At 36.9% G+C, this 26,511-nt stretch overlaps 1 protein-coding gene across 2 annotated transcripts in view; it reads left to right on the forward strand.

The window, feature by feature from the left end:
* The first annotated feature begins 12,429 nt into the window (after positions 1-12,429).
* SRPK2 (SRSF protein kinase 2) overlaps positions 12,430-26,511 on the forward strand; it is a 189,423-nt gene continuing 175,341 nt past the window's right edge. The window contains exon 1 of one of the 2 annotated variants that reach the window (XM_015599500.2): positions 12,430-12,479. In XM_015599500.2, coding sequence (XP_015454986.1) covers positions 12,451-12,479 — 29 coding nt within the window. In that variant the 5' untranslated portion in view covers positions 12,430-12,450. The remainder of the gene's footprint in view (positions 12,480-26,511) is intronic. The other variant, XM_015599499.2, reaches the window with a different exon arrangement.

The following is a 26,511-nucleotide window of genomic DNA, read 5'->3' on the forward strand; positions in this document are numbered from 1 at the left end:
GCTGGCCCGGGGGCCTCAGGGCCTTCTCAAGAGGGGCGCTGGGCCGGCGGCCCGGGCGCCGGCGCGCCGCGCGCGGGTGGGGGCTCCCACCTGGACCCCCGGGCCCGAGAGGAAGAGGAGCCGAGTGTGCGAGAGACGAGAGTGGGCATCTGAGGGCGTGTGTGCGTGTCGCCTCCTCGTCTTCCCCGGCCCCTGCCTTTCGGCCTTTCTGCTAAAACCCGAGCCGGTTGTCCAGAGGTTCACCTCGGGCGTGTTCCCGGCGCAAGTTTAGCGCCGAGACCTGTGCGTTTCGGCGCTCGGGTTTGTATTCGAAACTTTCTGCCCTGGCGGAGAGTGCCTGCCGCGGCGCGGGGCGGGTGGGCGTGTGCGCGGGCGGTCCCCGGCGCCGCTTCCCGGTCCCTCATTGTGCCGGGAGTTGATGAATAGGGTGGTGATATTTAAAACGTGCCAGCCGCCGGCCACCTCCAGCCTGGCGCAGGACCGGAGTGGGAGCGGCCGGCTCCCGAGAAGCCTTTCCTGGAGAGCTGCTCCGACGCCGCAAAGCGCCGCTGCCTCTTTCCTTTTTTTCTTAATTTTTAAAAGTCTGTCAGCGTTCAACATCTTTACTCCTTCTAGATTTGTGGCTTTGCTCTTCCTTCTGAGCAAGAAACTGGTATTTTTGGTACTATGGGAAATGACAATTCCTGATCATCTTTAAATAAAATCGCGAAGGATTTCTTACTTGTTTTCTTTGGGTGGCTACCCTGCAGCATTCTTAAGCTTGCTTCCTTCCTGTTTGCCTTGGTCTCTGCTTAGCGAATTTCATACCTTTTGGTGGAATCTATGCAAACGGCCCAAGTCATTACAAATGTGGTACATCATGACAGGATTGTTGTTCATTCGAAAGTATGTTTAGGATTTCACAAAATGAATATTCACATAATTCCTTCCTTAAAAAAAACTATTAGTGGGAAAAATACTTATTGAGGACTTTTGAGGAACTGGTGGGTAAAAATTGGGTTTTGGATTCCTAAGAGGTTAATACGGGATGGATACATGATAGTTTTAGATGCTTAAAAAAGGAATGGTAGCTTTCTTAAGTCAGTCAACCTTAAATTTGGGATTTCCTTTGGTGAACCAGTAAACTAGCCAGTAAGTAAGGAAGGACTGTCATGTTTAGGATCCTGAGTATTGGTTTTCAATCAAAACTTTCAATTCAAAGCCTTTATTTCCATACAGCCATTATGTTCAGAAACTTAAAAAGGACTTACAAAAAAGCATGTCTCCAGTTTTGGGGAATGACTGTGTGTACATAATATATGTGTAGGTATGTGTATATATATACACACACGTGCGTGTTTTTTATATATGCATAGATGTAGAAAAAGTTTTAGATAAGTCAATATGTGTTGCATATTTCAGGGTATGACTTTCTTAAGGGCCAGGAGGCTTTTTTGGTGTGCTTCGGTTTGGATTTATGTTGTATTTTTATAAAGAATTAGAGTATATCCATAATGTTCAACTTTTATTCTCATAGATTAATCTGTGTTTCTCCCATTATATTTATTTGATAAGTCTAGTGAGAACTCTTCTTCCCTCTCCAGCCAGTGACTAAATGAACTGGTTAGTCTGCAAGGTAATTAATTGGTGAGAAGTCAGCCATTTACATGTTTGATTAAGGCAATGTCATTTTTAACTTAATTCTTTGAATCAAGACATTATTTTAAAGGAATGCTTGATATTATTCACGTGTTCAAGTATTCGCATGCCTTTCCTAGGAGGCAGTGATAGAGCTTAGAAGGAGAGAAACAGAGCTCCTCCTGAAACATGCTGTGGGGTTTGGAGAGAACACCAAAGAAAGTGATAAAGATGATGATTTCAGATAGTGCTCAGGTGTAGGGAGAAAATTAAGATGGAGCGCCTTAAGTAATAGTGATGACATTCGAACAATGTTCCAGTCACTGTGCTGATGGCTTGAAGTGTTTATCCCTTGTGAGAACCTTATGAGGTACACATTGTTGTTATCACCATTTTACAGACACAAATGGGGACACAGCATGAATAAGTAACATGCCCAGCTGTTGAGACAGGACAGCCCCGGACTAGAGTCCAAACTTGGCTCTCTGAGGAGGTGACATTTGAGCAGCAGCTAGAATGAGGAGGAGGAGATGGGAGTGTGGCAGAGGTCCTGGGGAGGAACGGGCTAGGAATGTTGGCAGAACCCAAAGCTCAGGTGTCTGGAGTGCTCCCAAAGAGGATGCTGATGGGGTGAGGAGTCAGAGTGGGAGGGCCTCACCTTGTGGGCCATCAGGAGAATGGATTGTGAATGGATTGGGGGGGCAGGGAGAAGTACAAAATGGGAGCTGCCCAATTATTGTACTTGGGAAACCATGATGATTTGGTTCAGGGTGCAAGGAGTGGCACTGGAGAGAGGAGGTGGTAGAAGAGGGACTTTGGGAGACTGAGAGTCTTGAAGGTGCTCCTTATTTTACAAGCCCCTCTGACAGGTTAAGGTCACACGATTATCCTAGTTTGGACCAGAATTGAGGTTTCCTGATGCCCAGTGTTTTTGCTTTTTGATTTATTCTCAAGAGCAGTGGTCCCCAATCTTTTTGGCACCAGGGATCGGTGTTCCTGTGAGAATCTAATGCCTGAAGATCTGAGGAGGAGCTGAGGCGGTGGTGCAACCACTGGGGAGCGGCTGCAACTACAGATGAAGCTCTGCTCGCTTGCCTGCCTCTCACTGCTTTGTGGCTCTGTTCCTAACAGGCTGGTCCAATGCCTGGGGGTTGGGGACCCCTGCTCTGGAGGAGGAAAGGGTATAATAGATTTAATTTAAAACTGTTACTATAATGACTGGGAAATTTGAATAAGGCCTGGCTTGATTTAATATGATCAATCTACTTTTGTCATTGTCCACTTGTATGTACTAGCTGGCTCTTCATTTTAGTTCAGTTCAATTCTGAAAGCTGTTATGAATTGATCTAGTTCCTGTAGGCCACTCTTTTAGTACACTGAAGTTCATAGTTTTCAGAATAAGATTAAGATTTCTTTGCTTGGCTGAATCAAAATTTTAATCTTGTCAGATTGTTCCGGTGAGTTTAGTTTGCCAATTATTGTGTTGATTGTGAGTAACAGGCAGCAGGGAAGGACTACAGTGTCAATCTTGAATCTTAAGAATTAGCCAAATCATTAAATCACATAGCTCGGGATAGAGTTCTGCTTTGGGGCATGTGTATATGTATAAAATTTTTAAAAGATTTTTTTATTTATATTTTTCTACATGTAACTTTTATTGAGACATAATTCACATACCATAAACTTTCTTTTAAAGTGTGTAATTTGTTGATTTTTTGTATATTCACAACATTTTGCAACCATTACCATGATCTAATTCCAGAACATTCTCATCACCCCAAAAAGAAACCCTTATTTAGCAGTCACTCCCCATTCTCCCTTGCCCCCAGCAACTCATTTATTTTCTGCCTCTGTGAACTTAACCTATTTTGGATAATTCACATACATGGAATCATACAGAATATAGTCTTGTGTCTGATTTCTTTCATTTAGCATAATGTTTTCAAGGTTCATACATGTTGCAGCTCGTATGGGTACTTCATACCTTTATTGCCAAATAATGTTTCATTGTTTCGACATAGCACATTTTATCCATTCATCTATTGATGTACAATTTGGGCTCTTTCCACTTTTTTGGCTATAAGCTATTTTTACCACCTTTATTTTTTAATAAAATTTTTTATTTTGAAATAACATGACTCAAAAGAAGGTGCAAAAACAGTACAGAGCTCCCCCTGTATCCTTCATCCTGCTTTCCCCAGTGGTGATATCATGCATAACCATAGAACATCATCAAAACCAGGAAATTGACATTGGCACAATATTATTTTCTCAAATAAGATTTCACCAGTTTTTATATTCATTCTGTGTGTGTTACCATTTGTGTAGTGTAATCATTACCACAATTAGAATGCAGAACCGTTTCATCATCACAAATACTGGCTTGTTACCTTTTAATAATCATACTCTCCCCTACTTTAACCCCTTGGCACTAATCTGTTGTCCATCACTAAAATTTTGCCACTTTGAGAATGTTCTATAAAATAGAATTATACAGTATATAATCTTTGAGATTCACTTTTCCCACTCAGCATTGTGCCCTTGAGACTCATCCATGTTGTTGGGTGTATCAGTAGCTCATTTCTTCTTGCTTGAGTAGAATTTCCTGGTGTGAATGTACCACAGTTTCCTTATTCACTTGTGGAAGACATTTAGATAGTTTCTGGTTTTTGATTCTTAGAGATGACACTGCTAAACATGTACAGATTTTTATGTGAACATATTTCTGTTTTTGTAGGATAAATACTCAAGAGTACGATTGCTGGAGGACTTTAATGTTTGTATTTTGACCTTCTAGCAAGTTAGCAACTTAGTCTCTTGGTGTCTATCTCTGGCTCTTTTTTTCTCTACGTAGTATCTTGCGATCTGTATGTATGCTGTTCGGGATGGGATTCTGTGCTGTATCCTGTGGGCTCTATTAGTAGGTGGATCCTGTAGGTGATTGCTTATCCAATTTCTCTTGTATGGGTTCTCATTACTGCAGAAAATGATAGGCATGTGATTGGTGGCACCGGGTCAGTAAATCACAGGTGAGACAATTTAGGAATGCGGCGGTACAAGTTTATATCTTTATTAGGTAAGCCTCAATTCTTCTCGATAGTACAAACTTAAGCTTGGAAGCCCATGACTTTGGAATACCTCCCATGGCAGGTAACCACTTATTTTTGACTTTTTGTTGTGTGATACATTTTGTTTATTCAGTAGACATATGTGCTTACCAGAACGACAATTCAATACAACACATATGAAGCAGATACCTAGGGCAAGGCAGTGTGTTGGGTGTTAGGAGGGTTAAGTAAAGCCCATAGCTAACTGGCCGTAGAGATTGCCTGGTCAGCAGACCGCTGTAGGGCAGTGTGATGAGCACTGTAAGGGTTAGGTGTGATGGTGCTTTGATTGGTAAGGGAATGGACCTTGTTTGATTTTAGCATTATTATTTTAATGAAATAGCTTTATTTCTTTTTAAGTGGTAAAAGTAAGTAATATGGTCATGGTAGAAAGTTCAGACAGTACACAACAGTTTAGAGAAATAAACATCAGTGGTGGCTCTACCAGTTATTTTGGTGTATTAGCCTTTTACTTATGCATGGTTTTGTTTTTAAAAAATTCAGTTGTGGTATATGTATATACACTTGGTATATTATCCTTTTACTTGTGCATATTTTTCCAGCTTTATTGAGGTATCTTTGGCATATACCGTAAGTTTAAGGCGTACAGCACAAGGTGGTACACAAATGTATTGTGAAATGATTACCACAACAAGGTTAGTTACTACCTTCATCCTCTCACATAATTACTTTTTTTTAAATGGTGATAGCATTTAAGCTCTATTCTCTTAACTTCCAAGTATATAATACAGTACCGTTAATTATAGTCTACGTGTGCATACTTTTGTTAGTTTTTAAAAAATTGAGTTATAGCATATATGCATGCATGTATATATAGTAAATTAGGAAAGAGCAGTCACTAATCTTAAGTGTACAACTTGATGGTTTTTACTTATATTTATACCCTTGTAACTAACACCCAGATCAAGATACAGACCCTTCCAATACTCCATAGGGTTCCTTAAGACTGTACAGTCTATACTCTGTCACCCAGAGGTAATAAATTTGCTGATATCTATCATTATTGATTAGTTTTACCTGTTTTTGAGCTTACTGAAATAATATAGAATATACTCTTGTGTCTGACTTCTTTCACTCAACATGTCTGTGAGATTTGTTCATGTTGTCGCAAGTACCATTGTTATTGTTTTGCAGTATTTCATCGAATGAATATACCACAATTTAATTATCTGTTTTTTCTGTAGAGTATTTTTTCCTTCAGTTTTTAGTCATTATGAATGAAGTAGCTATAAACATTCTTGTACACATCCTTTTGTGGACATTGGCCCTCATTTCTGTTGAGGATATACCCTAGCAGTGGATTGCTAGGCTATAGAATAGGGTATGCTTAGTGTTAGTAGTAATCGGAAGATATTTTTCCCCCAGCTTTATTATGAAATAGTTTTGATCACACTACTTTACACTCCCACCAGCAATGCGTGACAGTTTCCGTTGCTCCACATCTTTGCCACATTTGATAGTGCCATTCTTTTTAATTTTAGCTTTTGTGGGTATATATAGTTACATCATTGTGGATTTAATTTGTATTTTCCTGAGTGATGGTGTTGAATATATTTTCAGTATGTTTAATGGTCATTTGAATTACCTATTTTGTGAAGTGCTTGTTTTGTCTTTTGCCCATTTAAAAGAATATATATGGGCTTGTAAGTTTTTTTCTTACAGTTATGACAGTTTTATTGAGATAATTTATATACTAGACAATTCATCTACTTAAAGTGTATAATTCAGTAGTTTTTAGTAGATTGGCAGAGTTCTGTTAAACTAGATATCGGAGAGCCAGTGATAATTTACCAAGTAAAAAAGAGGGGGCAGGGCGAGGACCATCGAGGCCAGAGCAGCACTGCAGTTGATGTAAACATGTGGAGGTGTAAATTGGCAGGTTTGTATTCCTGGAATGTCAAGCAAGTAGGTAAGGCTGGGGTGCAGGGTGTGGTGAGCAGTGAGTAGGGCACTGAGTCTACAAGGGCTTAGGGTGCTGTTAAGAGGCATAGATTGACATTTTTAGAAAAGATTGTTCTAGCTACTGTGTGGAGGGCTTCGAGGCCAGGAGATCATGAGGAGGTGGCTGCAGGTGGCTTCATGAGACTGATGGGTGTTAAGGGAATAGAATTTACTGGATTTAGTTTACAATTTAATGTGGGAGGACAGTGGGAAGGGTCTAGGATGGGTCCCAGGTTTCTGCATTAGCTAAATTTGTGGATGATGTCATTTCTCAAGATAGGTTTGGGGATGAACTTTGGTCAGGCTTTGGAGGTGTCCGGGTGACTTCCAGGTATAAATACTGGTTAGTGTTTGCAGCTGGAGCACCCAGATGAGCCCTGGTTAGGAGACCTAAGTTCTGAGTTGTTTGGGTATAGCTTATTGGTAACAACTGGCTAAAGGTAGTGAATGTGAAGAGAAGAAAGCCACAGGCAGGGTTGGTAAAGGAGAAGCCAGGAAAACCAGGACAGAGCTGACTGACAGAAACCAAGGGAATAAAGCACTTCAATAAGGGAATGGTCAGCAAAGTCACCGTCTGCAGAAAAATTCAAGTAAGATGAACCCTAACCTTGGCCTTTCATTCTGGCAGTTATGAAGCCATTAGAGGCCACAGCTAAAGAAGTCTCAGCACTGTACCTTTTAGACAGAAGGGAACTTGCAGTTATATGAGTTAATGAGATGATAGCATAGTCTTTTTTCTTTATCTTTTAAAAAGCTTACTTGTCGAATGAGCTTCGTCTGTGTAAAGAAAACAAGATAGGGAGTGGTTCGTTCTTGAGAATGTTTTTTTGTACTTGTAAGTGGAAGTTTGTACCTTTTGAGCACCTTCGTCCATTTCCCCCTCCCCCACCTCTGGTAACCATAAATGTGATCTCTTTAAAAACGTTATTATTTAGAACAATTTTAAATTTATGGAAAAACTGAAGAGAGAGCACATATTTATTATTTTATTTTTTAAATGCAAATTTATTTATTTATTTTGCACATGTTTTAATCTAAACTGAGATGCATCATTCTTGAATCCATATATGGTATTTTATCCAAGTTATATGTAACTAACCATTTGCAAAACAATAGGATTTTTTTCTCATTTGTTCTGTAGAATTACATTTATTATCACAATATAATGATTTACTTGCTTTTTAAAGCAATTGAAAAAAAAAGTCTTGTGTACAGTATTAATGAAGTCATATCCTGAGGAATAATTCCAAAAATGTGTTGAATTTATTTGCTCCTTTTAAATTGATTGTATTGGGCTGAAATCTCTAAGCTTCCCAAATTAGTATTGATTAAAGTGACTTAAGACCGTTCCCCCAGTTTTCAGTCAGCTAGAGCATTTCATCCCTTCTTCCCTCTTTTCTCAGTCTGTCCTGGACGCTTCAGGGCCATTTCCTCCAGGAATAATCTGTCTCTTTCAAGTTACATAGGTCACAGTTTCATACCATTTGCCATCAGGCCTAGCATTACAGTGATCTTGATTGCTCTTTTCCTTTTGTCTTAAAGATTTTTGTTTTGCCTTAGTATGTTAATAAGATAATTGAGAGCAGTCTATCATCATAAAGGCTTTGTAAAGACTAGAATATAAGGAAACTACCTCTCTTTTGGAGGGTAATTTTTGAGAAAAGACCATGGCTTATATCTGGGCATATATGATATTTTATACCGAGTTCTTAGCCTTTCATGATAAATACTACAAAATGTAATGTTTTTGGGCCTCCCCCCCAATATTTGAATTCAATTCTGTATTGAATATCTTTGTAGTCAAACTGCTTTGCTAAAAAGTTTAAAATTAATAATTAGATTATCAGATTTCCAGAGTGCATTTATTTCAGCTATTTCTTGGACTAATTATTAATGAAAATACTTTTGGGCATTTTAATTCTCAAGTCAGGGTCTTCGAATGTGGAGCCTAAAAAGATAGGGACAAGAGGGTGCCTCTGGGTGCGACTGTAGAATGCTCTAAACTTGGATGTGTCGTAACACACAAGACCATTATTCACCTTGGCTGAACACTCAGTGTGGATGTTTGTGTCCCGTACGCTACAGAAATTTAGTGGATGTGCCCCTGGACAGATCGTGTGAACGGCGCAGGTTTACTAGGTAGGGTGGGAGAAGAGCAGTAAAGAAAGACTTCAGCCCAGGGCTCCCGCTATAACCCTAGGAAGCAGAAGTTTAATTGAGATCTAGAGGAGATAAGATAGGATGGACAGTATACTTGGAAGAGATTCCTGGTGCTTCCTTTGGTCACCGGGTGCTGTCATTGCTTTTGGCATCTGGGGGACAAAGGTTGCAGCTACTATTTCAGCTGTCAGCTAGCTATATTTGCCGCTTACCTATAGATCTTATCCTATTTTTCTCTCCAGAATATCCCTTGAAAGTTTTTTTATGGAGGGGCATGAGGTATTTTTTCCTAAAATAGGGTGTAACTAAATGTTAATTGCAGCACTAATGTAAAATTGACTACATCTTTCACAGCTGAAATACACTGTGTAAGGCTGTGGGTCTGGAAATGCAGTGGAGTGGCACAGACTTCAGTGAGCACCTGGACAGATTTTTTCACTCTTACTTTGTAGTAGCAGAATGGTTTTAAAATAAAATTTTACATAGAACCCCTATTATATGTAAAGTGGAAAAGCCGCTCCATTCTGGGAGGATTGGCCAGTGAGGGCCTGGCCTTCTCCTCACCACCGTCATGCTCCCCATGGCAGCTTCTTGGGACACAGCTTAAGATTCTTCAGGCCTTCGTTTCTCCTTCATTTCTTCATTTCTCTTTCAGTGGAGACATTTTAGTGAAGGAGAAATAGGGGCCTAAAGAAGTGATGTTACTTGGTTAAGGTCACTTATCTGGTTAGTGCCCAGGACAGGTTAGCATGCTGGCTTAGAGTTCTAGATTCTGATTCAGTGGTCTTTGAAACTACCATTTAATCTGCAGAAAGACAAGCCATTCTAGGGCTGATAAAAGTTTCTTGCCCCCAAAGAAAGATTATTGCAAGAACCTTATTTTTAAATTTGTCCCTTTACTATGAAAAGGAAAAAGTAAAAATATGTCCTCTTTCTCTGAATGGAGACTGGACTAATTTATCACATGCGTCTATGATAGGAGTGGGATAGAAGTTGCATTACGTAGAAAATTTTCGTATACCGTAAGAGTTTAAAAAAAGATGTAATATATTTTCTGTCTTAGCTTAAAAAACTTGTTTTTCGTTTCATTTTTAGTTGCTACAAGGCTAAGGCTTTCAGTACTTTTTATATAGTAACCAGCATCCTGTAGGTATAACAGTAATAGCAGAACCGTTCTCTTTTCCTTAGCTCCAGTGATGCCTGCTACCTGCAGTGTCTTTGCGATCAAGTTAAGGGACATTTGAGGATAAGCTTACCTTTTAAGCTTACTTGGATCTAAGGCTTACCAGAAAAGATGTGATAGTTTCCCATCTCCCCAAAGTCTGGTTTACCTTTGAATATTCTTTGCTGAGGCTGATTTTGCTGTCAGAGGCAGGTGGCCAGGGTTCAAGTTTTGAAGGCATCATTTTTCTCATTGGTGTTAGATAAGTTATTTAATTTTTCTAAGGCTCAATTTCTTTATCTTAAAATAGAGCTAATAGTACTCACCTCTCAGAGAGTAAATGTGAGGATTAAATGAAATAGATAATACTTACCCTTGGTGTGGCACATAACAGATGCTGAGTAAGTGGCAGCTATTACTTATTTTATGGTGTTTCAGTTGTATTTTAGGTATTTTTATAATATGAAAAAAAGAAAGCTATGGCATTATAAAATTTTCTTAAGCATCTAAACATGCATATGGCTAGCTTAAATCTTTTTTTCCCCTCAGTTATAACTCTTACAAGTTATTTATAGTAGATATGTCTTCTAAACATAGGTCCTCAAAGTGAATTAGAGCAATGAACTTACCATCAGATCTAAAAATTCATTGTTGATAGCAGGTGATCTCTATCTAGGTCTATAATTTGAAACTAGAATAGGGATTGGGAGGAGAGTAAGATATGATAAAAGGAATTGGTGATCCCAATAGTAGTTTTTAAAATTTATTTTTTAATCATGTTTAGGTAGAGTCCAAAAAGGAAAAAAACATTTGATATCCCTTGTTTGATGAAATACATGTATTTGGAGCAAGACTGAAAAAATCAGTTTTTATAAAGGCAATTCTAGTTTCCTATTGGCTCGTAATTAGAAATCAAAGAGATGTTTTCTCATGAAAAAATTTCTTAATAGATTAGGTCCAGAATTTTGGCTAATAAAGGACTAAGGTTGATGTCAGGCCTGAACTAGAGTGCTGCTGTTAGGGCAGGAAATGCTTTGCATCACTGCTCGTTTTCAGAGACCTCTCTTTCCCATGCTTGGCTCCTCACATTTTCCACAAGACCAGAGAAATTCCTTTTAAAGTAGAGATACTTTACTCTGTAACCTGAAGTTTTAAACGTTTTGAAAATAAGCATCATTCCTTTTTGATACAGATGCAGTCTTATATTTCACCGTGAAAAAGCAGATACAGATTGAATTTTAAGCTCAGTATATGTGACATCGAGCTATATGAAATTGGCTTTTTTTCCTTAAAAGTCAAATTCCATCAATTTCTTGTGGTTCATCTAATACAAATAATAGTTAATATAGCAGTTAACATTTATTAATCAATTATTGTGTATTGGGGATTCTACTAAATGTTCAGTGTGCATTTTTCATCTTTAATTCTCACTACAATGTGGAATTGGGCTTTTTAGAATTTTTAGCTGTCCAGAATCCATTTATCCTACTGGAAAGAGGCCTCAGTTTTTGTCTAGGTATTCTCTTAATCTGTTTTTGGTTCACATCATTTGGGTCCCTTCTCTGTTTTCCCTCACCCTCCAGGGGTGGAGCCTGGCCTCTTTCAGTTACTGCTTCCTGCTTGCGGGCCCACCCAGAACTAATCCCAGAGCTTTTGCTTAAGTATCTGAAAGAGGATTTTGCTTTCTCCTATTGGCTTGACTGTGAGAGGATGTGAAATGGTGTTATTGAAGCCATTTTGTCACCAGGCAGATCCTGAAAATGAACAGTGAACAGAGTGTAGCCAAGAGGTGGAGAGAAATTGTCCTGATGATGATGCTTCATTGTGTCTGAAGCAAAGGCTACACACTGGACTTTTAGTTATTTAAGCCAGGTTGCGTTGGATTTTCTATTACTTAAAACTAAAAGAGCAGCATTATTCATAACGGCCAGGTGGAAACAACCCAAATGTCCATCAGCTGATGAATACATAAACTAAATGTGTATGTCCACGCAATGGAATATTATTCAGCAATAAAAAGAATGAAGTTCTGTTACATACTATAACACAGGTGTACCTTGGGAACATTATGGTAAATGAAAGGAATCAGTCATAAATGACCACATATTATATTATTCCATTTATTTGAACTGTCTGGAATAAGCAAATACATAGGGATGGAAAATAGAGTAGTGGTTGCCTAGGGCTAGCGGGGAAGGGAAATGGGGAGTGATTGTTGGTGGCCATTAATTTCTTCTTGGAGTGATGAAAATATTCTAAAATTGTTATGATGGTTGTACAACTTTGTAAATATACTAAAAGTCACTGACTTGTACACTTTAAATGGGTGAATTGTATATCCGTGAATTATATGTAAAGCTTTATTAAAAAATAAAAAAAGAAAGAATTCTAACGGATAACACCATTATTTTCACTTTACAGATGAGGAGCTGAGGCACAGAAATGTTAAGCTGCAGCCCATTGTTGAGCTGGTAGGTTACAGAGCTGGGATTCAGAACCAGCTATCTGACTACCAAGTCCAAACTTACAGCTGTGCGTACTGCCTTTCTTCAAAGACAAATAAGACTCATCCTTATGGAACTTTGGAGTTGGGAGTTCCTTAGCAATTACTTAATATAACCCCTTCATTTTAGTGATGAGAAAATTGAACCTCAGATAATGCAGCGACTTACTCAAGATTGCCATATTAATTAGTGGCAGCCAGGGATTTATGACTTACTCAAAGAGACAGGTAGACAACTAACAGTGATAGAAAGTAGAAGGGATTGATAGCAAATAGAAGTATAGGCATTGTGCTGTATAAAATAAGGGAAAGATCAGTTATTTCTGATGACTCACCGGAGTAATTTTTGTAGAGGCAGCGACATTCTGAGGGAATAGCCGATAAACAGGCGTGAGTGTTAGGGAGAGAATGAGATGTCCTGAATGTCTCAGCTAACATGTGGAGTATATAGCAGGATGCAGAAGGTGATCAAGTAGAAAAAGCATGACGTACCATCAGGGTAATGGTAGGGAATTCTCACTTCCTCTGTAAACATTAGGGGTTGAGGGGACCATTGTAGATTTTTCAGGAGCTGAGTAGCATGATCACCTGCATTAAGAAAGATAACGGGCAGCTCTTTGAAGGATGAGTTGAGGTGGGGGCAGACATTGAAGATTTAGAGACAAATTTTAGTATGCTTCACAGTAGGCCAGGTGTGAGAAGATGGGTGATTGTGTTAGGAATGAAAAAGACAGGGGATGGATATGTGAGTGTGCACAGGGGGAATCATTAAAACTTGGCAGGTGATTGGAAGCATGCTAGACTATGAGCCCCTGGGGTCAGTTGTATCCCTGGCACCCCGTACAATGCCTGATACCCTTGCGGAAGGCAGAAGGGAGAGGATTTTAGTATGACTTAGAACATCTCATTCTGACTTTGAAGGTTTTGGTCTGTTAATGACCACAGGAGGAGAAGAAGCAGGGTTGGTATGGGAAGGAGGGGAAAAGGTAAGGAGTAAGGGGGAGAGGCAAAAAATTCAGATTTTGTTGAGTTTGAGATACTCGTGAGACATTCATAAGGGGCTGTTGAGCTGGGGAAATTGGGACCTTTGACTCAGATGAGTATGAATCTGATACATTTAGGAGTCAGTCATCTGCAAAAAGGCCATCATTGAAGCTATGAGAATTAAGAGATAAGGACCAAGAAGAGAACTTTGAGAATCACCTACATTTTGAGGGGGAGAAGGAGTAGCAGCAGTAGCAGAGACTGGAAGAGAACCATGTTACTAATTCATTCTCTGGAAGCAAAAGAGGGGGGACAGTTTTAGATGAGTGTCATTTGCAACAGAGGAGTAAATGGAATAAATGAAGACCAGTAAAAAAGGCTATTGGACAACTTAGGTGGGTAATGAAGTGCTTCCCTATTGAGAATTAGGGATTTTTAAAGCATGGTTGTAAGTCTGGGGGAGGCTGCTAGTGAAGAGCGGATTAAAGGCATAGAATTAGTAACAGTGAACGTTTATTGAACCTTCACTGCCGATTGGGCATCATGCCAAGTTCTGTATACTGTCTTCCTTTTAATCCTCATAGTGACTCCAGAAGGTTAGGTAAATGGAAGGATAATTGTAAAATGGGGAGAGTATTTAAAATGAAGTTATTATCTCATATTACAGACTACAAAACTGCACCTGAGAAATCACCCCTTAGCCAGGTCACACACTTTTTTTTTTTTTTCCACAGCAGCTTCTTTTAAGAGGTGACCTACAGAGCCTACACTCTTTACTGTTAATTGCAATGGCAAGGTGTTGGTCACATGTGAGATGTGTCTCTGAGTTTTCTTCCTGGTTGAATTAGTTATTTATCACTGTAACAGAGTACCTTAAAACACAGTGGCTTAATCACTAGGATGTACGCTTTAAATATCTTTCAATTTTATTTGTCAGTTTACCTCATGATGCAGAAAAAACCACATAGTGGCTTAATACAACAAACATTTATGTCGCATAGTTTTTGAGGGTTAGGAATTGGGAAGCAGCGTAGCTCTGTAGTTCTGTCTCAGGTTCAGTCATCTGAAGGGTTGGCCGGGCTGGGGGAGCTGCTTGCAAGCTGACTTGCTTAGGTGGCTGTTGGCAGGAGGCCCTCCTTCCTTGCCGTGTGGACCTCTCCTGGAGTGTCCTCGCAACATCCAGAGTGATGATCCCAGAGAGCAAGGCGGAAGCCTCCAGAGTGATGATCCCATAGAGCAAGGCAGAAGCCACGGTGCTTATTTAAATGACCTAGTCTGGGAAGTCTTACACCTGCCCTTGAAGTCTCACACTTGTCTCTTGTGTTACATTTTCTTTGTTAGAAGTGAGTTACTGAGGGGAGGGTTTAGGCTCTACTTTTGAAGAGAAGCATATTAAATAATTCGTGAATATATTTTTAAAACTACCACACAAGTCAAGTATATTGAAGAGGAAAAGCACTGGGTGAGGGATCAGACTACTTGGATTCCAGACCCAGCTCTGTTGCTTGCTCCCTAAGAGACTCTGAGGATGAGATTTATCCTCCCAAACCTCTGTTTTCCCTGGGAAAATAAGTGTCATAAAACTGCAGTTTACTTCACAGTGTTACAAAGGTGGTAGCAAAAGATGACACCCAGGTGGGCTTTGTAAACTTTAAAGGGGCCTGAGCTTTGATGACAGACGTGGTCTTTTATCCTAGTCTTGCTACTTAATAGCTGTGTAATCTTGAGCATGTTGTTTAACCTATCTGTGTTTCAGTTTCCTCATTGATAATATGGGATTAATTAAGGTATCTATCTCATGGGGTAACTGTGAGGATTAAGAAAGAATTCATGTGATATATTTAGGAGGATGCTGGTACATATTATGCCAGGCATTACTTAATAAATAGTAACTTTAAGACTTTTTTTTCTGGTTGTGTCCATTCTGTTATTTTTTTCTTTTATTTTGTAATTTGGCTTAGACCAGTATTTGGTCCTAGACTTTAACATAGATATTTATGAAGGATCCCTGATTATATAAGGTATTAAGGTATGGTTGTAGTTTAATGCAACTATTATCCTCATCCCTCATTACTTAGTATGTTCTTGGCAAGTTCAAATATGTTTCCTTAAACTTTTTGTTTTTAAAAACATATCACCGGATTGTACAGAACTAGTTTGGTTAGAAAATATTTCAAACTATTCTGAGCCAGATAGTGACTTAAGTTTGCCAAGTAGTTATAATCTCATTAATATTAATATGTTATGTCATTTGTATGTAACAATTTGAAAATGTTTTTCTAAACTTCTGTTTTCAAGGAAAATTTCCAATCGTGATGTAATTGTAACTTTTATGAATAATTGAGACCTTTGAGATGTCTTTGTTAGTGTAGTTTAGAATTGCAAATCACCACATGTAACTTTTCTTAATGGTGGTTCTTAAACTTGCAAGTAACATACATAAAACATCTTAATTCTTACTGAAACCAGAATTCGTTTTTATTACGGTAAAATATACGTGACATAACATTATTTTAACCATTTTTTAGTGTACATACAATAGAGTAGCATTAAGTATATTCACATTGTTGTACCCGCTGGACACCAGAGTTTTATTAAACATTTTTTCCCTAGTTTCTAATATGAAAATCATTTGACTTTTAATTTTAAAAATGATTGACAAGATTTATTACACTGTTGTTTGTTATAGTAGAAAAATACAAATTGGCAAATGATGCATGTACTACATATATATTTTAACAATATATATGTTAAAATAGAGTATTGTTAAAATATATTTGTAGTACATATCTCTGTGAAGGTTCTCAGATATCTTATTTCATAAAATTACAAGAGTTTCAGTCGTCGTGAAATATTATGGATACCTCTTTGGAGATCATGGTAAATAATTTACATAGAACTGTTTTAAGTTCTCTTTAGAAGATATCAAGTTTGCTTTAGAGCCAGTTTTCTGTCACCTATGAGAAATAATTTATAGATACTTTTTTTATTGTGAAAAATAAATGCAACCTAAAATTTACCACCATCTTAACCATTTTAAGTGTACAATACAGTAGTATTAACTATGCGCACATTTTTGTGTAGCACAACTCTAGAACTTTATCTCACAAAACTGAAACTCTATACCCATTATTAAACTTAAAACTTCCCCTTTCCCTCTCACCCTACCCCTGGCAACCACCATTAGCTTCTCAGAGATTGACGGCTTAGATACCTTACACAGGTGGAATCATGCATCATTTGCCTTTTTGTGACTGACTTATATCACTTAGCATGATGTTCTCGAGGTTCATCCATTTTGTAGTGTTATGACAGAATTACTCTCAAGTCTGAATAATATTTCTTTGTATTTATACATATTCAATTATTTTTTGTGTGTAATTTTATTTTTATTTTTCAAATTATTAATTAATTTATTTTATACATATTCATTTAAAAGCCAGCCTGTTTCATAGCTAAGTAGCAGAAAATTTTACATTAATTTTATAGTTCTGGGGCCAGTGCGCAGTACTTTTTTTCCCCTTGTAAACTTTTCCCTTTTCCGTAAGTCCTGGATTTATGGAGAACCAGAAAGCTTGTACCCACAATTGTGTGGTGCCATTTAAATTCTACAGTCAACAAAGTGTATACAAAATCAGCAGCAGAGATTTGAAGCTCCATTAATACCTATAGTTGTGAGATGGAATCTGGCTTTTGTATTATTTTTTTTTTAGCAGTACTAGATAGTTCACTGACCTTTTACGCAACAATTATTTGAATGCTTTCTATGTGCCAGCACTTGGCACAGGTGACAAAGAGGAACTGTTTTCTACTTGAAGGAGAGTTGTGTGATAATCAGAGTGAAGTTCAGAATTTTTCACTTTCCAGGACAATGAAATACTGCAGTTGAGATTATTAAAGTTGCAGTTGAGGGTGGTTTAATGCTAATAAGGAGGTTGAACTAGTTATTGATGATGAAGTACTCATTTCCCGAATGTTGTACAAATTTTAAAACCCTGATGAAAACATTTAAGATGATTTATTTGGTGGGATGGGTCAACCTAGGAAGTTTTTTCAGCTTTAAATACAGTAAATACTTTTGTAGAAAGACTGTTACATGGATTTCTCAGGAGGCAGTGGTAAACATTTTACGCTCCCCTTTTGAAGGAAGGAAGACATTAAGTTTCATTTTTTATGTTTAGTCAGTGGAGACAAGAAAGTATGTTATATATTTTAAACCAGTGCTGTCCAACAGAACTTTGTGTGATGATGAGAGTGTTCTGTATCTGTGCTGTCTAATATGATAGCCACAGGCTAGTGTGACTGAGGAACTGAAGTTTTAATTTTATTTAATTAATATTAGTTAATTAAAATAGTCACATGTGGCTAGTGGCCGTGATATTGTACAGAGTAGATACAGAGCATAGGCACAGGTAGTCACAGACCATGTCCGTTTTAGACACTTGTTTCTTGCCCAACTTTGTATTCCAAACACATTGATTTCTTAATGCATAAATGTTTTTGAGTAAATGAATTTGAGAAAAGTTTTCATCTTTTAAAAGGTATGGTGTTTCGGCTATGTTTTACCTTATTCTCTATCATAATTTCTAATTGTTACATAATATGTTTTCCTTATAATACAGTATTTTCTTATTTCTTGCAATGTACTTGGTCATATTATTAATTTCTTTTGTCTGGTCTTATGCATTTGTTTAAAATATGAGAATGAATTTAGAATATCTTATTAGCAACTTAAAAGGTACAGTTTAGTTTTTAGTTTTTGAAACTGTGGGAGAGAAATTAGGACTGAGAATTGAGATTCATCATAATGGACTCTTTTAACACTTGACACCAATAAGAGTTGTCATTGTTCTTTGTTCCATTTACACAATTACTTAAAATCCCCCTTTCCTTCCCTTCAGTATTTTAAATCAGAAACTAGATAAGTTTTTCTTTTTTGAAGTGTGAATGTGGGTGAAACTGAATGAGTTTAAGTCAAAAGAATGCTTAATTATTCATTACCCACAGACAATCACACAATTGGAGTTTAGCAGAAAGTCTTGCAAATAAAGTTAATTGTGGTGCGTGGAAATAGGGCATAATGGAAGGGTTGTACAGTTGAACCTTTGAGTTAGGACATAGAGCAGGGGTCTGTAAACTGGCTGGCTGGCCGGCTGGCCAAACACAGCAAACCAGTACCTGTGTTTGTGTGGCCTGCGAGGTAAAATAGCTTTTACATTTTTAAATAAAAGAGAAAAATCAAAAGATAACTATTTTGTGACTTCTGAAAATTATGTGAAATTCAAATTTCTGTGTCCAGAAATAAAATCTTATTGAAACAATCATGTTCATTTTGTTTACATATTGTCTAAGTGCTTTTGTGCTACAGACCATACTACTAGCAAAGCCTAAAATGTTTACTGTGTGGCTCTTTGAGGAGAAAATTTGCCAGCCTCTGGCAAGAATGTTACCGAAAAATAGAAGGATATGACATTGTAAACTAAGAAGTATAGGTATTTGAAAAATAGGAGACTCAACCAGTGCTTGCTAATCTTATTAAGTGAGAAATTGAAACAAAGTATTAAAAAAGAAATGAATGCACTCAGTCAACAAATATGTGTATGAAATAAAAGATGAATGAGAGTTCTTTTCTTAGCCTAAGTTCTGGTAGAGAACTGGACAACCGAACACACAAATTTTTACAGGTTTTTATGGCCTTTACTTTCTCCCATATTTAAGACTCAGGTACTACTAAAATATTGTGTTCATCCTAATTATCATGAATTTTATGCACATTCGCAGTAGCTTCTTTGAGACATAGGTGGCATCCAAGGCCTCCTCAAAGGCTTCTACCCACCTTTAACCATCTCTCTTACTGCCAGTCCTTTATCAGTTATATGATTTACAAATATTTTTCCCATTCTGTGCTTGTTGTTTTTTCTTTTTCTTGACAGTCTTTTGAAGAGCAGAAGTTCTTAAGTTTGATGAAGTCCATTCTTCCAAAATTTTCTTTTATGTGCATGCTTTTGGGTATCTATTCTAAGGTATCTTTGCCCAACCTAGTCTCATAAAGATAGCCTTATGTTTTCTTCTAGATGTTTTATAGTTTTAGCTTTTACTTTTCTTATTTTGAGCTAATTTTTGTGCATGAAACACATAAAATAATTGTGGATCAGAGTTTTGGTTTTTTTTTTAAACAAATGGGTATCCATTTTTTCCAGCATTTTATTTTGTAGGAAATACTGTGCTTTTCTCAACTGAATTGGTTTTGCACCTTTGTTGGAAATTAATTGACCATATATATGCCATCTATTTATGGACTCTATTGATCTGTTTGTCTGTCTTGATGCCACACTGTCTTGATGCCACACTGTCTTGATTACTGTAGTTTTAATAATTCTTGAAGGTAGGTAGTATAAGCCCTCCAAATTTGTCATTATTCAAAGTTTTTTTTTTTTTTTTTTTTCGTAGGGGGCAGCTGACTGCAAGGTAACACTGCCATCTAGTGGTCTCCTTGCCCCTGTGAGCCAGCTTTCTATGCCCTCTGGCTGGCTCTGTAACTCTCTTCTTTCCCTTTCTCTCTTGCTCTCTTTCTCTCTCTCTCTCTCTCAAATTTGTCATTTTTCAAATTTTTTTTTTTTTTTTTTTTTTGGTTATTCTAGGTCCTTTGCATTTCTCTGTGAATTTTAGGATCAGCTCATCAGTTTCTACCAAAGAGGTGCTTATTTTATTGTAATTGTATTAAAGCTATAGATAAATTTGGGGAGAATTAACATCTTAACAATATTGAGTCTTTGGTCCATGAGCACGATATATCCCTACATTCATTTATGTGGTCTTTAATTTTTTTAGCAGCGTTTTGTAGTTTTCAATATACAGGTCCTGCACATCTTTTGTCAGATTTATCCCTGTATTTAATATTTTTTATGCTTTTATTGTATATAATTTTAAATTGCAATTTTTTACTTTGTTTTAATTACAACTTACGTAAATCATGCTTACGATAGTGGATTCTGGAGTTAGACGCAGGTTTAAATTGCATCTTTCCCAGTTTGTGTGAAACAGATCGGTCAAAAATCACCTAATCTTTGCACTTGTTTTTTCCTCAGTAAAATGGAGTATTTTTCTACCATGGCACTATAAATGCCAGTCTCAGTTGCTCAGGCTGACAGTTAAAATGTGTGCAGACATTGACAGATGTATCTGGGCCTTGGGTGTCGGGAAGGGATATAAGTCACCCCTGATTGAGAACCATTGTTGTTCCTACTTCATGAGATTGCTGCGAGGGCTAATTTGATATGTATGGAAAAAACTGAGAGTTGTCCATGACAAGCAAAAATAGAATGATACTGTATATTTAAAGGCACCTTAAGTTCCTTTGTTTACTCTAAATAAGCATAAGCTCAGAAAGGATAGCCTTTGGAAAGAGATCATTTAATTATGTCTTAGAGTCCAGGGAACATTTGATAAAGTAATAATCCAGTGTGGGTGCTTTATACTAGTTTGAGAAGGTATATCTAATTACATCTCTGCATAACAATCTGTAAGAAATGAGGAAACGGAGGATTATTAAGAAGTTGGACTGCTGTCTACTTTCTCTTGTGTCACATCTTCCTGGTGTGGCTATATTATTTTATTTCAAAGGTGGATTTCCAGAATATCAGTTACAAAAGTCAAGTATGTTTCAAAAAACATAGTAACTTCACCTTGCATAGTGGGCATGTGTTATTTCTTGGCTGTTCGTTCATGTCATCGTCTTTTGAAAAGAACACCCTAATTTCATTTTTCTGAGTCATAGAGTATTGATTGAGAATGCTAGTGGAAATGCTGGTAGGGGGATGGAGAGTATCTTGTCCTCTCTTAGCGAAGAGGCTGGCACCTGACAATCTAAACCTGGAGTTTCCTTCCTGGAATTTGACTTCTGTATGTGCCCAGTGACAGGAGAGCCACCCGCCAGGAAGAGTCCAGATGAGGCAATTGAGATTATCTGAGGCTGCTTACATCCTAACCGTTTGTCCCTGGATCTTTAGCTTTCCATTTGACTTTGTGAGCTTCCTCTCTGTTAACTTTCTAACTTTCCTCCTCTTTTTTCTTGAATGAAATTGGCTATAAAAAATTGATGTTTAAACTTTCCCTCAAATAGCTTAGGTAAAATATGTCAAGGGCCCAGAATTGTTTTGAAAACTGATATGTATGTACTTTGCATACATATTGTTTGCTTTTAACATAATTCATCATTTCTCTTTCTTTCTAGTGGAAGGCTGTTTTGTGAGTATAAATCTGATCTAAAAAGATCTCATTTGAGAGTGGCTATCAGTTTTGAGGAAGTTTTTGTATGTCTGAATTTGATGCTATATGCTTTTCTGAGACACAGTGAAGTAATTTTAACACTAATAAGCTAGAGAGTAGGAGATGTTTTACATTCGACAAATCCTCACATTTCCCATTTAAAAAAGCTGTCATTCTCTGTTAGGCTAAAATAGTTTTCATATGTTTAGTTGTAGGGATGAGCATTTCTTTAGTCTGAATACCATGCAGATGTGGTAGAAGGCCTGTGGTTTACCCTGTAGAGGTTGACAGTTGTCAAACCGAGTTATTTTTTTCTCTCTCTTGTCTTGGCTGCAAGTAGCCTTTCTTATTTAGAAGGAGATTCATTAGGACCTGGCTAGTCTTGTCATGATGTGTTTTAGGCCAAGAGTTAGTTGAGGAGTTGCAGTCTTGGAAAGTGGATGAATTTAGGTAGAAGTTGGTAGGACCTATCTGGGATTCAACCTGTTAATTAATGTAGGAAGATGGCCAGTGCCAGCTTTTGAGGCATCCCCTTCAGTGGCACTGCAACATTTCTTAGGAAATTAAAGCAGACGCTATTTGTCAGACTTCATTTACTACTTTATTTAGATTACAATTACAGTGCTTAAAGGATCATGTTGAAAAAGATAGACTTAAAGCTTCCTTTTTAGGAAGATGCTCTATCATTGTTAGGAAACTGGTATTTAAAGTGTTAGGATTTAGTCCATTTAGATTATATAGTACAGTTTTCACTTTGTTCTTTTAGATATAACTGCCTTTACACATTTTTTTTCTGTTCACAATGTAAATGTTTATTTCATATATATGTATATACACGTGCATATATACACACACACACACACACACACACACACACACACACACACACACACACACACATATATATATACAGACCAACAAGGTAACCCTTGGTTGACCTCACAGATTGCAAGGACCTTGTCAGTTTACAGTCCCTTATTTTATTTATTTATTTTTTTACACCTACAACACCTGGTATTCCTAAGTGGTCTCCCATCCAAGTACTAACCAGGCCCGACCCTGAGATCAGATGGGATCGGGCGTGTTCAGGGTGGCATGGCTGTAGACTATTTACTATTTTATAACATCCTCAGAAATTCTTGACTAACATCAGATTTTAGTTTTTAAAAAATTTGCTTTGATTTGTTATGATCGGGAAATTAGGAATGAGAATATGACATGGTTTCTGAAAATATCATCTGTTGTATCTTTTTAAAAGGGGGCTGTTGCGCTTTGCTTATTTGTCAGTTAGAACTATCTGGAAATCCAAAGATCATCAACGGGTGATCCCTGGACTGTTAAAATTGATGATAAAAAATGTATATCCCTTAATCATAAGAAAGCCACTTGGGTTTTTTAATCGGCACCTTCATCGTTGTGTTCGCTATAGTTTGTAGTAGATTAGTACCCGCATATTAGATTGTGTGGTGTTGTAGAATGGGCTGGGATTGCTGGGGGACACATGTACCATTTACAGTGAAAGATAATAAAACCTCTCTATGTATGTTGTAGCCTATATTTGAAATGTTCTTACTTCTTCAACTTGTGCAACAGCAATTCTCAAATATTTTGGACTTAGGACCCCTTTACACACTTAAAAATTATGGAGAATTCCCAAAGAGATTTCATTTATATGGGTTATAGCTATCAGTATTTACTCTAATAGAAGTTAAATTTAATTTAAAGATTATTCATGGTAAGTTTATTGTTATTTAAATGTAGTCACATTTTTTAAAAATGAAAAATAACTTTCCAAAACAAACATTTACTGAGGAGTGGCGTTGTTTTACATTTTTGCCACCCTCTTGAATGTCAGTTTAATGACAGCTGGATTCTCATATTGTCTTCTTTATTCAGTCTATTGTAATACTGAATTTTAGTGTATAAAGAAAATGTGGTCTTGGACAGATATGTAATGAGAAAAGAATATTTCGATAGCCTTTTCAGATAATCTTAGATATTCTTTATTGCTATACTGAAACTTGGCAAATGTTAGAAGAAAGGTTGTATTGTAGAATCTGAACCCATATTGTTGAACTTTTTACTCTGTTACAGTAAAACCTGTTGATTTTCTTATTCTTTAAATAACTTTTCTCCCAGTACATGATTTTGTAACATTACACATTGGTCATTTGGAAAATATTGGCTTACTGAGTTAGGCATGTTGACATATGCCATTATACAGTATCCAGAAATAATACTCATTAATATATCTCTGAAAAGTTTTAAACTGTTGAGATCTGCCATGCTTATGGTGACAGATAAAAGTTTTACAAAATTCTAGTGTTCTCTTGAATTTTATCATTGGCAAACAAATACTTTCATCTGTTTTTTTTTAAATGGTAGTCTTGTTTCATTAATTTTTTAGAAAATGTCTTCCATATACCAGAGTCCGAATAAAGCATAGCTTGTATATCTGTTGTTCTTCCAAGTAAGAATGATATGGCTAGTTCAGCTCACAGTTCTAACAATTACCCAAGTGCTTTTTCCTGAAATAGTCATCATGTTTCTGTGTGTAGCTGTAGTTCCTTATGCACATTTCACATTTTGTCACACAATTTAAAAAAGATATCTGTTTAAGGGTGGAGATTAATAAAAATAATTTTTACTTCTTCATTAACGACATTCTTAAGTGGGAAGGGCTTTTTTTAAATTTATTTTTAAAATTCTTTTAGTGGTGAAGAATACCAAAGAATAAAACTATTAGTATAGGTAGACATCATTGCCTTGATTCATGCTGAGGCACCAGCACTTTACCCACCAGTATTATTGCACTATGAGTGAAAAAAAGCAGACACTATTTTAGTATTATTCTTGGGAGCCACAGGAGTTCTTGGACCCTGATTTGAGAACTGCTATTGACCAATATCACTCAGCATTCAAGACTCAGCTTTTACCACCTGAAATTTTCTGGAAATCTTAGGTTGGTATTGTTTCTTCTTCAGCATTTTGTTACAGTATTTAACAAAATACTGTGATCGTGCGAGCTCTTTGAAAATGGCAATTGACTGTTAATCATTGTTTTTCTACTACCCCTGGTGTATAGTACCTGGATCACAGCAGGTGACCGACCAACAGGTGTTTGTGAAATGGATGAGGTGACTGAAATAAACAAGAAGAACCCCCAAACTAGTCTGGAATCCTTTAACTAAAAGAGAAAATGGCCGTATAGACTTCTATTCAAAATTTTTGAGGGTATGTTTTCTTGGACATAGAACATTAAATACTATTCACAGTGATGACCCAGGGTTATACATAGAAGATAAAATTATACTTAGTCTGCTGGAGACTTCTATGAGTAATTAATGCCAAGAGTGGACTAAAGGGGCAAGTGTGAATATATTTTTAAAATTCTTTGTAAAACAGGACTTAGAAAGACCCTTAAAATCCTTAAGAAAAAATTCAGTCTTAAAATGATAACCATGATCATGGTAAATGTTATAAATATTATCATTCCTATTAAAATCAGGAACGAAATTGGATTGACTGCTCTTCCTCATTGTTGCTTAGTATTATTGTAGGAACGTTAGTGCAATCAGATGAGAAAACCAAACAAAACACAAAAATCAGAAATAAGTAAAGCTTATTATTTTCAGATAATTTCGTCTATTTGAAAAATCCAAGACTATTTTGAAAATTATGATCAAGTAGATTTAAAGAAAGTGAACTGTTCCAAAAAAATTTAATAATTAAAAAATTTTTCGGCGATAACCTATTAGATATATAATTTAAAAAATCCTATTTACAATGGGATCCATTTAAGCGAATAAATAATTTGGAGAAGTTACTTAATTAGAACATGAGTATTTAAAATCAATGCCTGAGACTCTTAGGTGAAACAGATTATTTTAAAAATCTTGCAACAGTTTTTACCAGATTTATTCAATGATAAAGTTTCAAGTCATCTTTTACCTTTGTCTCCTAGTAATTTCAGATTAGTACTTTATCTTTTAAAGAAACTTTATTTTTTGGTTTTGTTTATAGGAATTACATTTAAAGTTTTTCGTTTTAATTATGAGAAATTTCAAACTTAGAAGTATGAGCTAATAGCAAATTAAACCTCAAGTACCTGTCACTTAATTTAATTATTAAATGTGTACATTTCTTGTATCTATTTCCGCTTCTCTTTTGTGAATATATTTAAAAGCAGATGTCTGATATATTCTTTCACTCCTACATTTCCACATGCACTAATATATTAGGTCAGGCTGCCATAACTGGGTGGCTTAAACGACAGAAATTTATTTTCTCATGGCTTTGGAGGCTTGAAGTCCAAGATTAGGGTTCCAGCATGGTCAGCCTCTGGTGAGGGCCCTCCTCCTGGCTTGCAGATGGCCCTGACGTGCTGAGTCTTACCTTGGAAAGTTAGACATTTAAGGTCTCTGTTTTGAGTTCTTATGAGGGTACTAATCCCATCATTAGTGTCCTACCCTCATGACTTCCTCTACACTTTATTATCAAAGGCCCGGTCTCCAAATACCATCACAGTGGGGATTAGGGCTTCACCATATGGATTTTGGGGGGACACATAATTTAGTCCATAGCAGTCACTAAAAGATTTGGACATTTTCTTATGTAATCACAATGCATTCTATCTAACAAAATTAACAGAATTCTTTGTTGTCTTCTAAAACTGTCTATATCCATATTTCCACAATTACATTTTAATGCTAATTTGTTAGAATTGGGATCTACAAATAAGTCCATGT

The sequence above is a fragment of the Pteropus alecto genome, unplaced genomic scaffold, assembly GCF_000325575.1.
Source record: "Pteropus alecto unplaced genomic scaffold, ASM32557v1 scaffold109, whole genome shotgun sequence".
Taxonomy (NCBI): domain Eukaryota; kingdom Metazoa; phylum Chordata; class Mammalia; order Chiroptera; family Pteropodidae; genus Pteropus; species Pteropus alecto.